At 39.6% G+C, this 18,876-nt stretch overlaps 1 protein-coding gene across 2 annotated transcripts in view; it reads left to right on the top strand.

Moving 5' to 3' along the window:
* The window catches only part of Loxhd1 (lipoxygenase homology PLAT domains 1), a 165,234-nt gene that overhangs the window by 50,920 nt on the left and 95,438 nt on the right, over nt 1-18,876 (top strand). For both annotated transcript variants that reach the window (XM_063231735.1, XM_003474065.4), the window contains exons 9-12: nt 10,693-10,828; nt 11,335-11,495; nt 12,507-12,593; nt 12,971-13,106. In XM_063231735.1, coding sequence (XP_063087805.1) covers nt 10,693-10,828; nt 11,335-11,495; nt 12,507-12,593; nt 12,971-13,106 — 520 coding nt within the window. The remainder of the gene's footprint in view (nt 1-10,692; nt 10,829-11,334; nt 11,496-12,506; nt 12,594-12,970; nt 13,107-18,876) is intronic.

Raw genomic sequence — 18,876 nt, forward strand, 5'->3', positions numbered from 1 at the left:
TAGAAATATTTTCTATATATTGATTTTGTGTTATAAGCATCTTGCTAAACTGTGTTATTAATTTGGATAATTTCTCTTTAGATTGTTGGGGTTTTTCTTGGTAGACAATCATATTTTTAAAAAATTGCTTGATCACATGGTCTTAGACCTACATACTTGAAGTTGAAAAACTAATAGCGAGCATCTTTGTCTTCTTTCTGTTTCTTTACTCTTGTTACTAAGGACTGAGCTCAGGGCCTTTGTACTGAACTTCAGGAACTTCATCCTGTCCCCAGACCTTTCACATTGTTGTTATTTTGCTTAGTTTTGTTTGAGACAGGGTCTCACTATGTAGTTCAGGTTGGCCTTGGACTCACTTCGCCCAGGCTGGCCTCCAACTCATGGCTGTCCTGCTGCCTCAGCCTCTCTAATGCTGGGATTACGGGTGTGTGCCACCATATCTGATTGTTTGTTTGTTTGTTTGGAGACAATTGTTTCACTAAATTGCTGAGTTGCCCATGTGAGCTCAAACTTACAAGCCCCTTACCTCAGCCTTCCAGATTTCTGGTACTGTATGCATGTCTCCTTATGTTTCTGACGTGTGTGTGTGTGTGTGTGTGTGTGTGTGTGAGAGAGAGAGAGAGAGAGAGAGAGAGAGAGAGATTGGGATTGAACTGAACATCTAATATATGCTAAGTATGTGCTCTTCAGTTAAGCAATACTCACAATTCCTTTTAAAGGAATTGCTTTTTTTTGACAACCAGATTTTGCTGGTACATGTTAGATACATATAATGATCACATTCATCATACAGAATTTATATCTATACATGATATAGCTGAATTGTTTTTAATAGTTTTTTTAGTTAATTAGATTGGTTGAGTGGTTTGGGTAGGCATTATTAGATTGACTAAATAAATCCTCTTCTATTTTTGTATTGTTAAGAGTTTTCATTATGAGCGGGAATTGAATTCTATCTAATGCTTTTTCTGTGCTTAGTGAGATAGTCAGATGATCTTTCACTTGTTAGATGCATTGTGCAACTTTAATTTCCCTTTTGTTGACATATGTTGATTATACAAATTAATAGATCTCACGGTGACATCTCAATAATGCATATATGTACACTGATCTTGTCCACCTCTTTTCACTTCCCCCTCGCCAACCTCTTCCCAGGCCTTAGTAGTTCCTCTTCTACTTTCAGATATCCTTTTCTTGCTGTATAGGAGAAAAGACATGTGATACTTTGTCTTTCTGTGTCTGAGTTATTTTGGTCAACATGCTATCCCCACTTCAATCCTTTGTCCTGAAAATAAAAGAATTTCATTCTTCTTTTTGCCTGAATAATACTTTACGCTGTGTATATCCCATATTTTTATTATTCACTCCCTGCTAATGAACACCTTGACTGATTCTATATCTTGACTATTGTGGATAGTGCCACAATAAACATAGGTATGCAAGTGTCTCTTTTGTATGCTGTGTTATATCCTTAAGATATATACCCAGAAGTGGTGTTTATGGATTACATGACAGTTCTATTTTTAGGTTTTTTGTGGAAACTTTGTACTATTTTCCATAGTAGCTATACAAAGTTACACCCCCAATCTGCTATGTATAAAGCTTTTTTCTACAACTTCACCAGCATTTATTATTTTTTTGCAATTGTCATTCTAATTGAAGTGAGGTGGAATCTCAGTATAGTTTTGATTTACATTTTCCTGATAGCTAAATATGTTGAGCAGTTTTTCATGTATTTGTTGGCCATTTGTACTTTCTTTATCAATGTATGTTAGCAGCACGGAATAGTGATGTTCATTTTGGGGGACTGATACATGTATATCACAATCTTGATCATTATTACTCCTTTTATCCTCTCCCCCTTTCCTTCCTCCCTGTGGCCTTTCCTGTCTCCAAAAGTCATCCTGCTTGTTCCCTACCTTCTATCCCTTGTTTTATATACTAACCTATTTATAGTTTAGGTTTCCTATATGAAAGAAACCATGTGTTGTTTAACTTTCTTTGTGTGACTTATTTCATCTAGCATTATGGTCTCAAGTTCCATCCACTTCCCTGCAGATGACTTCATTCTTCTTTATGGATGATTAATATTCTATTGTGTATATACACCATCACTTTTTTTATGTTTATCTACTGATGGGCATTGAGGCTGTTTCCAACTACCATGAATTGTGCTGCTATACACATTAATCTTATGGCAGATGAATATCTGGTAAACATTTTCTCCCATTCTGTCTCTTCCCTCTGTTGATTCCCCCCCCCACTATGCAGGTGCTTGTTAATCTGACGTAACCCCATTTATTCATTCTTGTTTTTGTTTCCCAGTCTATTGGAGGCTTATCCAGGAAATTGTTTCCAGTACCAATATCTTGAAGTATTTCTCCTGTTTTAAATTTTAAAAATTTTATTTAGAATGTAGTGAAAACATAACAGAACAAGATAAAACAAAGCCAATCAAAACAATGTAGTGACATTGGAACAGAACTTCAAAACAGGATACTGGGATAGTAGTAACAGGTACCATAGTATATCTCGTTACATTCACAATAGTTGTCCAGTCAATTAGGAATAGTGAAATCAAACCAATAACAGATCATTATAAAACCAGTTGAAGGAGAGTATTTAATAGAGTATAACAATCATTACAAAACATCACAGTGAAAATAACCTTTGCCTTCAAACAGAACATAGAAGGAAATCCCCCTTATTTGCTATATTGCATATGGTCATCCTCCCAAGAGATGCTCAGAACTCTGTCCCCAGTTGCTGATGGAGGGAGGGCGGTACAGAGGGGGAGGGGTGTTTGATTCTCGGCCTGTGTGCAGGTAGGCTCACGGGAACAGCTGACTAGTTCTCCTCCCAGCAGGCACCAGGGGTGCTTACCAAGAGGCAAATTGCCTTCTTGTGCAGCCACCTAAGTCCCAGCATGTCTGGGTCTTGAGTAGCTGCTTCTGGTTCTCCTCCTGGCTGGCCCCAGGGGCGCTTAGCAAGAGGGTGGGCAATCCTGTTTTATTTATTTATTTATTTTTGGTTTCAAAGTTTCAGGTTTTATGTTAAAGCCTTTGATGCATTTGGTGTGCAATTGTGTAGCCTGTGAGTATCTGGTTTCTAGTTTTCCGAGCACTACTTGTTTATTGAAGAGATTGTCTTTTTTCCATTGCATACTTTTGGTACATTTGTATGATTTCATTTTCTAATGGATGATCAAAACTATATGTGCTTTAAATGCCAAATTTAAATAGAGTATAACAATCATTACAAAACATCACACTGAAAATAACCTTTGCCTTCAAACAGAACATACAAGGAATAATCTATCACAATTTTATGCTTTTAGAATTGACTTGTTGTCTTAGTTATTTTTCTTTCATTGCTGAGACAAAAAAACCTAACACCCAAAGTCAGAATAAGAAAATCTGTTTAATAATTTATAGAGGTTTCAGTCCATAATTAGCTGGTTCCAAGTCAGACTAGCACATGGCAGAGGGGTAAACCATCCCCTTCTAGTGATTCTTACCATGCATATTTAATTTGGCCCTAAATTTAATTAACATCTCTACTACTGTTTTGGAAAGCACAAGTGCCTTAGAAACCTCTAAAGTTAGTAGCCATGAATCTAGTTGAATATTATTTTACTTTATTTCTATTTTGAATTATTTTTAAAAGCACATAGTATACATTGCTGTTTTATAGAGCATTATTGATTTAGATCTACCTATATGTTTGCATGATTTTATATTTTAAAGAGAATAAAACCAAACAAAATAAAGCAGAATAAAGTCAATCAAAACAAAACAATGAAAGTGATACAGAACTTCAAAACAATAGGAAATCAACAATAGCTACGATAATATATCTTCAAAATAGCTGCCCATATCATCAGGCATAATTAAATCAAACAAAACAAAACAATAAAATCAAACAAAACAATGAAAACAATACAGGACTTCAAAACAAGACAAAAGGAAAGTAACAGTTGTTATCTTCAAAATAGCTATCCAGACCATCAGACATAGGCATATAAAATTAACCAAACAATACAAGAACTAAGTTGTTTCTTTACTTCAATTGTTATATTTTCAGAAATTTCAGGTATGTGACTTCTAAGTTTTACTATGTCTGTGTCTCCTGAACATGTTCTTTCTGTGTGGGCTGGAGATCTAACATTGTATTTTGCTCCTTCATCTTGATGTTTTCCTGTGTTCTTCCAAATCAGCCTATTGCTACATCCCCAGGGCTTCTTTCACTGGCTGCCAGTGGCTTGATGTAGTACATTTGACTAGGCACCTTGTTCCTCTGATCTGAAGTTTCTGGAGTGGAGGAGAGGCATAGGTGGGTGATTCATCAATGCTTCTCTGATGGCAGTGGGGCCTCTTCACAAGGCTTGTGCTAGGTTTCTCTGGGCTGCTGGTACATGGCCTTGGGGCATGAATTCTTCACTGGGGCCAGTGTTGGGCCCCTGCTTGAGGGCCTCAGTGCATAGCTTTTTCTCCAGGCCCGTGTTGGGCTTGCCAGATCTCTCTGGGGTGCTGGTGTGTGTCCTTGGCATGTGGCTTCTTCTCTGGGCTGGTACTGGGCTCATCAGATCTCTCTGAAACACAGGCATGTAGCCTTGGAGTGTAGTTCTGTTAAGTCCATTTGTTCATAGGTTTGATTTAGCTCTGATATTTCTTTGCTGATTTTTTGTATAGTTGACCTGTATCTCTGTGACAATGGGGTTTGGGGAGTCTAGGGCCACACCCTGTCTCTGCATCTTACCATTCTCCACTTTCTTTTTTTCTTAATTTTGTCTTCTGTGTTAATGCCCACCAAACTCCAATCAGATATAGTTCTACCACTAGCATTAAGGTCTCTCTGAAGGAGGAAAGGAGAGATCTGTTCTTCAGCGATGTCCTCCAGATGTAGTTGGTTCTTTATAGCTATCCCAGGAATCTACCTTCTTGTGTTTACAGTTCTGTGATAATGTCCATGTTAAATCCCAGAGATTGCTGCATATGGAGCCAATCTGCCTCTGGATATGAGGGCTGGGACTGGTCTTCTCTCTGTGAAATTCTCCAGAGTCCAGCTGCTGTCTCCTTGCTGCTGCTTCAGTTGCTTCCATGTTATTGGCCTCACTCACTACTCCACCCACCAAAGATGTGTTTGTGTCTGTGTGCCAGGCTGTTGACCTGGGTCTTGGAATCCCCATAGGTCTTGCACTCTTCCAGCTGGGCCTGCCATCTGGAGGAGGGTGGGTAATGGAGGAAGCTGGGTGCACAAACTCACTGTCTTTCAGTCAGCTCCACTTTTCAGGATGTAACGGAGAGGCACAGAGTGCAAGACTCACTTTCTCTGGAATGCAATGGAAGAGGCCCAGATCACAAACTCACTGTCTTCCAGCCATCCCACACTCTGGAATGTAATGGAAGAGTACAGAGCATGAACTCACTGTCTTCCAACTGTCCCCTCCATCAGGGATGTAATGTTTTGCATGTTTGTTTGCCAGTTCTTACATTTCAACATTCCTGATGTCAATTTTCTCTTTCCCGAAAATACATCCTTTAGAAATTTCTTTGACAAAGGTCAACTACTAGTAAATTGTGCTTTTGTTCATTTGAAAAATATTTCTGTTTCATCTTCACTCTTGAAAGATAAAACAGAATTCTGAGTCCTCTTCCCCAATATTTTCTGGCTTCTATTAATCTACTTGTATTATCTGCCTTTCTCTTCTCACACACTGAAGACCTTCCCTTTGTCTTGCCACTCAGATGCTTCTCTTCAATATGTCTATGTGAACATTTACTACCATCTGCCAATAACCAAGCTCAGGGTAACCAATTCTTAGGGAGAGGCTATTGTTACTTTCTGGAGCAAAGATAGAGAAAATAGGCTTGTTTTGCAGATTTTCCCTACCTATATTTTGGATGAGGAAAAAGCTACATGAAGAGTTTCTGTTTATTCAGGTGTTTCCAGTTTAGATCCTGAAGTTTGCAAGCCCCTTGTCCCAGTCTCCTGCTTTCTCACATGGTTGTTAAATTTCCTAGTCTTGAAGTACTTGGATTGTCTTTTGTTTCAGGACAATACAAATTTTACCATTCCCATTTTCTGAGTTCCTGCTCAATCTGAATCTTACTGGCTCTTAAGGCTTCTTTGTAAACTCCTGGAAGCTCAGCAATGTGTAGTATATAAAAGGATATTTCCTATTCTTCATCTAGTATATAGGTATTATAATGGTAAAGGCTTTTAAGGATACCTACTTTTCTGAACTAACTAGTTTAGAAGCAGAACTTTTGGCAAATATTTAAAAGCACTTACAATACTTAAACTTTTACTATGTTTAAGCATTGTTATATGGTTACAACCACATGTTCATGGGAACCAGAAGGGGTAAGAAGATACACCAAGCTTTTGGAATTTTGCTGTCTTGTCGAAGGACAAAACCACTAACAGGTAACAATTAGAGAACAATTCAAGAATAAACTCAGAAGTTGTCTATACACGGTTTGTTCAGAAAAAAGAAAGACTTGTATACAAATTGTTGGTAATTAGACTTTAGTGTGCTCCCAGATTACCCTATATGGTTGCCCTTCAACTTTGCCTGAAATTGGCTATGTTTCTGAATGTGTGGCTACATAAAATCTTTAGCATGAATGATGGATCCCAGGAGACCTCAGTCATAAATAGAAATTCTGAGATTTTTTATTAATGGAATAAAGAGACCTACACCAAAATTGTAACAGAAAATTTCCCCTTCCTCTGCCAGAATACTTAAGTTTTTTAGTTGCCCAGATAATAGTTCCTGTTCCAATTGTGGTTGCTTCTGTCTCTTAGAAACAGCTGGTCACTATGTTGCACAGCAATCCCCAATTGACAAGTCATTCTGCCTCTGTACTTTCTGCTTGCTTATCCCATATAAGCACTAGGCCACCAGAGATTAGAGTCTGATATTCTGGAAATGATCCCAAACAGTGCCCACCAACACAAATAAATCTGCCTCCAAATCCTGGATATTGTTTTGGTGTTTCGACTTGCCATTGCATCTGGTGCATTTTTGGTCACTGATCGGGAAGGCACATTCTTGAGATTTCTTGAGTCCCCTTCGGAGGTCTGGAGAAGAATTCCTGCTCAAGCAGCTCACATTGTGTCTCAGAGGGAAGAGGATATAATTTGTCTGTCTGTGTCTATCTTCCTTCCTGATTTGACAAAATCTCTAGGACACCCCATCTGTCTGTTAGTCCTGCTCAGTTCAAGCAGAAGAGCTTGATCAACTCTTGTCACTTAAGGCCACTTAAGGAGGGTTGGAATGTTTAGCCCCTGAGTGCCTGCTAAATGGATGTATGTGTGAGAGGAATGGACAGTGTAAGCAATAGGCTGTTCTGTCTGTGCACCAAGACTGAGAAGAACTGGTGGCTGATTGGTAGTGGCTGATTGGACCCTCACCTGCAGTTCCCTGGCAATTGACATATGGCATAAGGGAAGCCTTGTACCCTCCTTATCTAAGCCATGCCTAAGTCCTCATAAGAGGTGTGGCCAGATGGGCATCTGAATGGTATCTCTCTGAGAGGAACCCTCTTTTGTCTGTGTGCCATTGTTCAAGGGCACACAATACTCACTAGAAAGTCAGAGATGGAAACTAATTAGTCAAAACCCACTGTCCCTGACTGCAGGTAAATAGGCTTTTATGGAGTTAAAAATGAAACCAAAACATTTTCTGTATTTCAAAGGAAATAAAAGAGAAAAGACAGGCCTATTCTGCCTGAGAATTCCACCCTGGCACCCTCTTTGATGGCTGCAGTTGCTGCCAACACCTATAATTTCACTCCCCACTCCTGACTTGTCTATTTCCAGCTAAGCAAAATGGTTCCAGCTAGCCGTTGCCTGCATTTGGCCACATAGCGCCCCCTCTAGAGATGCACCTATCCTGGTCAGATGGCATCATTTAACACCCACCAAAGATAACAGTCAACAACTCCTTCTGAGTTTCACATTTTGACTGAAGAAAAATTGGTTTTTCTTCATATGAGTTTCACCCTGTCAGGCTTGAATAGGTAGGACAGACTGAACTTTACCAAATAGGGTCCCTGAGAGTCCACAATGATTGCAAAAGTCAGGAACAAACATGTGCCTTTCCTGGTAGACAATGGGACAGAAATCTCTGCCTTCAACATTCCTTCTGTTAAAAAGTTACCATCACTGGGGAAATTGGAACTCTTGCCTCTTGCCCTCTGGATGCTGACCACTGTATGCATGACTAAAGCCTGAGAACATTATTTGCTGGATTGCTCCGTACCTATTCCACTTGATTATCATGACTTTTTAGGCTACTTACCCCAGCTCTTGCTTCCCTGCTGCCCTGCTAACTGTGCTTTTTGTTAATTGACCTGGATCCTGCTTATCTCAGTCCTTGCTTCCTCATCCCCTGCTCATTGTGTTTTTTTGCTTTACACTGTATGGATGGTTGCCCCAAGAGAATAGAGCAATCAATCAAACAATTGATCAAGATTTGATGAGCATCCAAGACACAATGGATATTCTTCTAGATCAGATTATCTCTCTTGCCAAGCTAATGTTCCAGAACAGACAGGCCTAAATTATGTCTCTTACTGAAAACAACTTAGGGAAAAACTCTATAATAAGATATTTTGGGTAGTTTGGCTAGGGCCCATCCTAGGATCACTGACTGGACCTTCTAGTTGGGCCTTGTCTCAAAAGATCACATATAATATGCCCAGTAAAGTTTTTTTGGGGAAACTAAGAGAGGGGGAAAATGTAACAGAAAAAGGCACCCTAGCCAGTGTACTTCAGTTTCTTAGTTGCCCAGGTACTAGTTTCTATTCCAGTTCCAGTTGCTTCTGTTTCTTAGAAACAGCTGGTCACTGTGATGCATAGTTGGTCAGTATGATGCATGTTGTATAAAACAGTCCCCAGTTGACAAGACATTCTGCTTTTGTACTTCATACTTGCTTATTCCATATAAATCCTAGACCACTGGACATCAGGGCCTGATATTCTGGGAATGATCCCTATCAGTGCCCATCAATGAAAATAAATCTTCCACCAAATCCTGGGTGTCATTTCAGTGCTTCTGTTTGCCATTGCAAAATCAGGGCCAGGAGAATTTTTATTTCTGGTTCTGTCACTAACTACAAATATAGTGTTATGGTTTGTGTCTGGATGTCCCGCTAACACCTCATGTGGTCATAGAAAATGGGCCTTCTATGGGTGGCTGAATCTAGCATTTGTGATTGGTTCATTGTCTACTCCTGGGACTGGTGCTCTGAGTGCTGAACCTGCCCTTGGGCAGGTAGTCTGGATACAATATAAAGGAGAGAATGTGGCTTGCTCCTCCCTTTTTTGCCCTTTTGCTCTTGTGATCTTTCATATCTGCTGCAGCCATCATGAAAGATTGCCTTTCATCTGCACCATCCTGCCTTGAGGCCAATTGAGTATGGACTGAGACATCCACAAACTAAGCTAAATAGACTTTTCTTTCCTTCATTTTGTGTGTCAGGTATTTTTATCTCAGCAACAAGAGAAAAGACACCTAGGTACTTCATTCTCCTTTTTGGCCTTTAGGTTTTCTATCTACTGAGTGAAAGTAGTGCTGTGTTATGTTAATTCTCAATACATTTGTAAAATGTTTAAGAGGTCATTGCCTGTGATTGTCATCATTTACCTATAGAAAGAGTTTCTCTGGGAGTTGAAGGTACACACTTGCTTCTGTAACTTAGCTCCTCTCCTTTTGGTGCTTCTTACAGGCTAAAGTTTATGCTGATCATAATGTAATGTGCATTTGGTGAATTCTCAGAGTTACCTGTATACTTGTAACAACAACCAATCAAGTTAAGGAAGTGATTGTCAATTGTAGTAACTATAAACAACTAACAGTGAAAAATGTCCTTCATATTTAATCAAAATCCTTGACTATAAGAGTATCAGATTAGTTTTAAAGTTTAAAGGAAAGCAAATCTTGAAGTAGGGTAATGTAAATAGTTAACATTTCTCTGTTAAGAGAAGAATCTATGGGGGCTGGGGGTTTAGCTCAGCAGCGTAAGCACCTGCCTTGCAAGCAGGCAGTCGTGAGTTCGATCCCTGGTACCAATAAAAAGGAAAAAGACAAAAAAAAAAAAAAAAAAAAAAAAAAAAAAGAGAAGAATCTATGGTGTGCTGGAAACATTCTTTTGAATAGCCATTATAAATGGCCTAGGCCCAGTAGACTTTTGTATTTTAAATCCATGACCTCAGAATGTGAGTAGTGATGGGGAAAGAGATAGAGAAGAGATTGAGGGAGGGTTGAGTGAGGATCAGATCTAGAAGAAAACAATAATTTTATATTAAATTCTAGATGCTAATTAACTTTCATGTGATTAACCTTCTTTCTACAAGAGAATTATAGGGAGTTAATTTGGTACTTTACTTCATTTGGCTCAGGTTAACTAAGATTTTATGCTGTACCTAAGGAAATGTGTACAAAGAAAGTGTTATGAATAGAGGAAAAAGTTTGAGATATGAGCAACTTGGAGGATTAATGGTACCTGCTTTGGAAGGTTTCTTGGTGGTGTTATTTCTTGTTATAAGATTTAACAAGCCAGGTAACAGAAATGCCATTTTTTAAGAATCCTAACACATATGTCCCATCTTATGGGTCTGATCACTCTAAGCAGGTCCCACCAGAGGACCTAATGCAGGAGACATCTGTGTCTGCCCTCCCAGGTGGTGATTCTGTGTCCCTTCACTGGCATCCAGCAGACTTTCCCCTGCAGCAACTGGCTAGATGAGAAGAAAGCAGATGGACTGATCGAGAGGCAGCTCTATGAGATGGTATCCCTGAGGAAGAAGCGGCTGAAAAGTAAGTGCAAGAGACCCACAATCTGGTGACCTCTTGAACAGGCCAGCAAAGCTAGGATGTCAGACCATGGAGGGAAAAGCAGGATCAGAAATGTTTCTTAGTTCTCCTCCAGAAAGAAAGGGAAAGAACCTTCGAGGAAACTCAGTTCTCTAAGGTACAGCCACACAGTTTTACACCTGGCAGCAAGGTTCCCTCCCCAGTCCCCAAACTGAAAAAATTGCTGTGATGTGTGATTCACTAAAGTGCATTCTGAATATACCTGACCCAGAATCCCCAGGGTCAATGCTTCTGCCCATTTAAAATACTCATTAAATAGAACATTAAGGCACCATATTTTACCATAAAGGAATTTTAGCTTTCTAAGTTTGGTACTTTTATAATGGGATTTTGAGGACACTTTTATGTAACCTGCCTTTCAATCCTGGTCACTCTCGACTCTTTCCACTGATAACATGAAAGTTCATTTACTTCTTGAAATTTACCATGAAACTTTCCCTGTCTTACAGAATTTCCATGGTCTCTGTGGGTCTGGACAACTGACCTGAAGAAAGCTGGTACCAACTCGCCCATCTTCATCCAGATTTATGGGCAGAAGGGGCGGACAGATGAGATTCTCCTGAATCCCAACAACAAGTGGTTCAAACCAGGTGTAATTGAGAAATTCAGGGTAGGAGAAAAACATGATGGGGTGGGAGGCAGAAAGGAGGAAGGGGTTTAAGGGATATTTGTTATAGGGATTCTGGTTTCCTAAACCAGGGTTGGATCAAGTTTGAAGACAAAAAGGTACAATGGAGTTGTTAGGCTCTTACAGGGGGGACAAATTTGATGATTTACACAGAAGGTATTCAAAGAGATACAATCTAGACCTGGACCTTCATCTGAAATGAACAATTCAGAACCAAGCCTGAGAGAAGTCAGTGGGGAATGGTTTCAGACATCCGGGAGGCAAGTGCCCTGATCATCTTGTACATCAGAGACCCTGAACACATGTCATATTAGATTGCCTGATCTGGACTGAATTAGAACCAAATTAGGGCCAAATTTTAGGGAAAGTATTAATTTTAGAGCATTTGAAAGAAATTCAGCTTTAAAACTTTCCAGTGTGTATATAACTAGAGCGAACCTTTTTTTCCCAGAAAACTGCTGCTTTGACCTTTAGGTAGGAATATTTGGTAATTTGCTGCCACCCTCTCAGAGCATCCCATTGGCCCTCTGTTCTAGCCCTCAGTTCATTGCTCTTTATGTATTTGTCTTCTCTGCCAGACCTGAGCCCCCAGGGAAAGGGCACGGCTGCTGTATTGATCTTTTTGTCTGTTTCAGTGCCCAGCAGAGTCCTGGGGGTGTGGGCCTGTGCTAATTTTCAGGGTTGTCATGCAGATTTTGTTACTGGAAGTTTATTGCCTGGAAGATCTTCTTTAGGCTGCATCCCACTGTGGGTCAGTTATTTTTGTTCACTTTTGCCAGCTCAGACCCTAGCTTCGCATGGCTGTCTTGACCCTGTGTTCCACTGGTTGTCAGGAAAATGAGAGAAGAGAATGTGTGAAGGTGGCCTCAAGCAAACCCATCCTGGCTATGAAGAAACAGTCCAACCCAGGCACCCTCCTGGTTTGTGTCAGCTGTGAGAATAAATGTGTTTCCTTGGTTATGCCCACTCAGATCTTTTTATTTCTCATTATAGATTGAGCTCCCAGATCTGGGCAGATTTTATAAGATTCGAGCATGGCACGATAGAAGGAATCCTGGTTCTGGATGGCATTTAGAAAGGGTGAGATGCACAACTGTGGGGGTTGGGAGAGAAACCAAAATTGTCCCTTGTTATGACTGTGTCACATAAATTTATTTCCATGTTTATTGGGAATGGAAGTGGGGAGGGCTGGATACCATAGATACTTTTTGATGGGGAGAAGTCTTCCAAAAAAGACTGAGGAAAATGCTTAGGTGTCCAAGGGGGTGTGTATTCTGCACCAGTCACCTGGGTGCTAGGCAAGTGCAGGTCTCTAGAGGATCCAGGGAAGAATTATTAATCTGGCCTTCTGCCTTCCACAAGGGTCATCTCTAGAATGAACCTTTTGGAGATGAGATAGCAGAATGGGGGCTGTAGGGCATGGCTGAAGACCTCTAGTATACTCACATATATTTCAGATGACCCTGATGAACACTCTGAATAAGGACAAATATAACTTCAATTGCAATCGCTGGCTGGATGCCAATGAGGATGACAATGAGATTGTGAGAGAAATGACTGCAGAGGGCCCAACAGTGCGGAGGATAATGGGCAGTAAGTACCTACTAGCTCTCCATTCTATGGGAGGCAACGAGGCCTGGCCCATGAGCTGTCCACCATCAGGCCCCCTTCTGAGTGCCAAAGTGAATCCAAAAGGTCCCAGCCTCAAGCCTGGCTTGAAAAACCCTCCTCCAAGGCATTATGCTAGCACTCCACTATAATGGGTGTGTTGGGGAGGGACAGAGATTTATGAGTCTCCAGATTGGCCATGAGAGGTTGAGATGGATGCACACTAAATGATGGTTTTGTGGAGCTCCTTGAAATTAAAGAAAATACCTTTTTGACTCCCCCAAGTTAGGTTATTTGGGAAATACTCCTCTACAAGGAAGGCTAGATCTGGGTTCTTGTAGCTACAGCTGGCTTTCATGTAATGAGTCCTCTGTCTCTATGTTAGGCTAGCAGAAGAGCCAATCTAGAATCTAGCATTCACATTTGAAGAACAAAAGGGGATCACTTTGCTTCTAGGTTACAGTAGCAGAGTGTTTGCAAGTACACAGCACTTGTTCCATCCTTTCCCATGGCAAACATAAAGTGATGGCACCATTCTCTCCCACTGATTCTAAAATATACTTTGTAGCCCTCAATATTGCACTGGAATAGAAATTACCTATTGATTGAAACTGGCATTTAAGATAATTAACCTGTTTACTATTTTCATGAAAATAGTTTTTCCAATAATAAGAATAATAATAAAGAAATATTGCAAAACCACAAAAAGTTAAGAAAGTATAGAAAATGATGTCACCCATGATTCTAGTAGCTACTAAATATTTCAATAATGTCAATTTACAGGGAACCATGTGATGCTTGTGAGTGCAATACTGTGCATATACACACTCTGTAGAAGCTCTCTCATATATATATATATATGTTTAAATTGTTTGATTAGAGTTACATTATATAGAAAATATCTAAAATGAGATCATCTAGTCTGTTACTCTAATTAACCAATGCTTTTAACTAGCACTATGTTTCCTCTATTTTATGGTTCCTCTTCATTCATAATTAAATATATGACTATAAGATATTTCTATTCAAGGATTCTTACCATAACCTAATGAAGAACTGAAGAATTTCTTGCCATAATAACAGTTAGTTACGGAAGGAGTTAGACCTTGGTTAGAGATGCAGTTAGACTAATATTTCATTTCCTGGTTCAGTATCTAACCTAAAACAGTTAAGACTGTCCTAAGACACCACCCTTCCTTTTCACATTCAGTAATACTGGCTCTGGATAAAAAGCTATTATCTCTCTGTAAATATGATACTACTATCAGCTCCCTCTCATTGGAAGAAATACACCTGTATGAGGGTAGAAACTCTCATATGAATTTGATATGTGGATCTTACCTGATATGTGCATTTCGTGTGGTGGAAATTGTGTCAGACATAAAAACTAAGAAGAGGTTTCTGGGACCTAACTGCTTTCTGAATTTTTTCTAACCAATCCTTATGACTTTGGTACCTTACCCTGTGCTTCTAAAATTACCTGGTACTTTCATTCCTGAGGGTTTTTGTTGGATTGCTTCTCAAAATTTCACAATTAATAGCTCTGATCAATCCTTCCTGCTCTAGTAGGTCAACTGTTCTCAGATTTTAGGGTACATTATCACCTGAAGGTCTAATTAAAACATAGGTCACTGGACTCCGTTGCAGACAGAGACTCTAATCCAGCAAATCAGCATTGATATCCTAGAATCTCCTTATTAACAAGTTCCTGGATAGCGTCAATACTACCCTTTGGGAAGCACACTTTTAGAACCTCTAGGTTAATGTATATACCACCTTTCTAAATGCTCTTCACCTTCCAAAATCAATTTTATGTTGCTGTTTCCTTGCTTGTTCCCTCCTTCTAGTCTTGTTGATGAGACCTTATTTTTGGTCAAAAATAAAATAACCTATGGATTATTTTTGGTGAGTGTTTTCCAAGGAGAAATCTACTACTATTTTTACCTAGAAGGCTCAGAAAGTTCTTACCAACAATCCCTCTTTGCCTTGACTGAAGCACGACGTACTCCAAGAACCTTGTGTTTCCTCCTCATGGACTGTAGGATTGGGTGGAGTGAGGCGCACTAGCTAGTGACTCCCAGTCACTCCCAGCTACTTACCCAAGACAGGGTGCTGAATCCCTTGGTTATTTGCTAGACACCAGTTTCCGCCACAGTGCCAGGACAATGTGTTATCGCCGGAGGGCTGCCATAACAAATGATTGTCCCATCGACCTTAAATGCCGAGATACATTCTCTCATAGTCCTGGGTCCAAGATCAAGGTTTTGGCAGGCTGGTTTCTTCTGAGGCTTCTCATGTTACCCTGCAGATGGTTGGGTTGTTCTTGTTTTATCCTTACCTTGTCTTCCTTCTGGGTGTGCACTTGGCTGTCCTATTCGTTTCTTATAAAGACACCAGTCAAAATGGATCAGGGCCCATCTATGTGACCTAAATTTTCCTGAGTTACCTCTTATAAAAGCCTTGTCTTCAAACACAGTCACATTTTGAAGTAGAGAAGGTTAAAAACTCTTATATGAATTTTATATGTGGATCACAAGTCAACCTATAACAGACAACATCTCTCAAAGCCTGGTCCAGGGCACATCTACATTAAAAGTCCCCTGGAATATTTATTAAAATGTAGATTCCTGGGCCTAATCTCAACTATGCTGAATAGACTCCTTGAGGACTATGCCTGGTAATGTGTACCACAGCAAGCATGCCTACTAATGTTTATGCCAACTTAAATTTAAGAGCATTTGTGTGCTTCTTTCAGTGTCCATATGGTACCACCACCCCCACCACCACCACCAACATACTGGTACCTAGCCACTGTGTGGACATCTACTCTCAACCCACCTGACCAGTCACGCCTGTCCCATCTAACCAGCCCACTCAAGCTCATCTCACAAGCTGTTCCCACTTGGGCTTCCTCATGTCCTCTGACAAGGCCCTGCCCTTCCAGCCTTCTCCTTACTCTGGTCCACTTCACTCCAGCCCTAAGTCCTCCAAGCTCTTTCCTCCCCACACTTCTCTTGGTCTCTTAGGGCTGTCCCTCGATGGGTTTGTGGAGTGTGAATTTGAGGTACAAATCTATAAACAGTTATCCAAGGGAGAACAAAGGAGGCCTGATCAGGCAAGAGATGAGAAGACAAGAGGAGTTGATACATTCAAGAACTGTTTTGGAGGTGGAACTGGCAGAGCAAGGCATATGAATACTGTGAAAATAGCAATTGGGAGAAACTTTGCAGATAAAGTAACATTGGAGCCAGGTCTCCTACTGAAGGCTCTGACAGGCAAGGAGAGACCAGGGGAGGAAGAGCATTTCCACAGGCTTACCTATATGATGTGTTTGTAACATTTGAAAAATTATAAAGTGTAGGACTGACATGGTTGTTGTTTATTTTTGTCTTCTGTAATTCTATTAAAGAAGTATTTCAGTAAGAAAAAAATTCTAATAATTATCCTGATGGAAGGGCTGCCTGCCCTGCCTGTAAGGGCAGTTCGATGTCTTTTGGGAGGTCTTGGCTATTCTTTAGAACCCCTACCAACTTAAATTTCTTTCTCCCCAAATATTTGTCTTGTGCTTTGAGCATACCTGTGTCCTCACTCAGATCACCTTTTCTGGTCTAGCTGCTTCTTTGTAATATTAAACAGAGCTGAAAACAATGTCCTGCTTCCCCAGTGGACACCAGTGTGTGGTAAATAATGTGCATGGCTTCCTAGAGATCGTTTAAGTGGAGAGACTTGGATTCACATACAATGAGTAAATACCAATTTAAAATCAATTCTCTGAATTTGAAGTTGTGTGTCCTGAGTTTGCTTGCAAAATAATGGCCAGCCAAATCAACAATTAATGCCATGTCTGGAAGCTGAGAGCCTTTGGGGAGCGATTGGATTGATTAACACAGATTGGAAGACAGACAAAACATATACCAGCTCACAATTTATTTCCACCTTGCGTTTCCCTCAGGAGCTATGTGAGATACTAAAATAAATGAAATCAACATTCTCCACTGTGATTACACACCACTGATGAGTGGGCATGAGTCCATTGGACTTGAGTGCTGAGCATTGTCGCTTCTCATTAATCAGAACGAGCTGTAATTTTTAAATTAAAGTACAAGAGGCTCTGGTACTTACCCATCTGTTTTAAGTTTTTCACTGCTGATGTCTAGCAATGTTATTTTTCTAATTATCTGCAGACTTCTTATCAGGAAGAGTGTAGGACCTCAGTGGCTGTTGGTCTCCAAGGAGCCCCTAAGAGAGTGACCACCCTTAAGAACATTCAGCTGTATGGATCTTAGAGTTCCTGAGCAAAAGGAACTAGAATTCCCAGGCAAAGTGATTTCTAAATTCCCTCATCACTTGGCTTCTGGGAATTGCTTATTCATCACAGCTACAGAAGCACAACAGGCCTTCATCAAAATTCAGAGTGCAGCAAGGCTGGTGTTTAGGTCCTTGACTTCCCTTTTGTGCCTCATGTCTCCATTTTTCTATTCTCACTCTAGTCAGTGCTGTTTGTTCCTCCTACTGCAAATGCTAATATCATTGAGTGTAACACAGAGTCAACCTCACTTATACAAAGGCTGAACACTTACAGCATTGGAGCACTTGAATTTTAGAAAGAGAGAATTTCAGGTGCTGTGTTCCTGTGGAAACAAGGTTGGGGCCAGGGAACTTTTCCCTTAGTATTAATGTTTCAGTGCCTACCAGAACCAGCTTTATTCAAGGCAAGCTATATGCACAATAATGGTTTATGCTGTTTCTAAGAGCTTTTGTTACAGTCACTGTATAATCAAGTATCCGCATGTCTAACTGTCAAATTTATTTTTCTTTTTTAAATTTTATTTAAAGAGAAAAAGAAAAAAACCAGAAAAGGGTACAAGTAATACAGAATTTCAAAAAAATAAACAGTAAGAAATCACTAGCTAATAGATTACATATTGTCATCTTAGAAATAGTTGTTCAAGTTACAAAACTAAAGCATACAAAGTGGACATTCAAACAGTGAGACTGCAAACAGTTCTGTTCAATGATCCAACAAAAACTTAGTAATATGATTTTCTATCTTACACACTTAAATATACATGCAGTTATATCCTTTAGATCACTTTCTTTTCCTCTCTTTTTTATAATAACAATTACACATCTTGGGTTTTATTACTCCCACAGTTCTTATTACCTTTTTTGAAGAGAATAAAACCAAATGTGACATAACAAAACAGAGTCAGTCAAATCAAAAAGATGGACATAGTACATGATGTAAAAACAGAATACAAGATGATCAACAATGGTTGCCATAATGCCTTTTGCTATCTTAAAAAGAGTTGCCTAAATCAAGCTATAATAAAATTGAACAAAACAATACAGAACAAAATCAATAAAACCAAAACACTGGAGACATTACAGGATTTCAAGAGAAGATAATAGTCAAACCAGAATGGGCATCATAGTGAATCTTATTGTCTTCAAAGTAGTTGCCTATACCCTCAAACTTGATACTATCAAGCAAAAAAGAATAGAGTAAAATTAGTCAAAACAAGATGGTGAGAGCAACACAGGGCTTCAAATCAAGTTAATAGGAAATCAAAATGGCTACTATAATATATCCTACTATTTTTTTAAAATTTATTTTTCCCTTAAATAAAAAAGTAAAAATAAATAATAAAAAAGGAGATTCAGATAAAAGAGGACATAACAACACAACAGCACAGGTCAGAACATAATGACTTAAGCAACATAGTATTTCACCACAAGATAACCCGACATAACA

The sequence above is a fragment of the Cavia porcellus genome, unplaced genomic scaffold (assembly GCF_034190915.1).
Source record: "Cavia porcellus strain 051 isolate PalLab524CR breed Dunkin Hartley unplaced genomic scaffold, mCavPor4.1 scaffold_20, whole genome shotgun sequence".
Taxonomy (NCBI): Eukaryota; Metazoa; Chordata; class Mammalia; order Rodentia; family Caviidae; genus Cavia; species Cavia porcellus.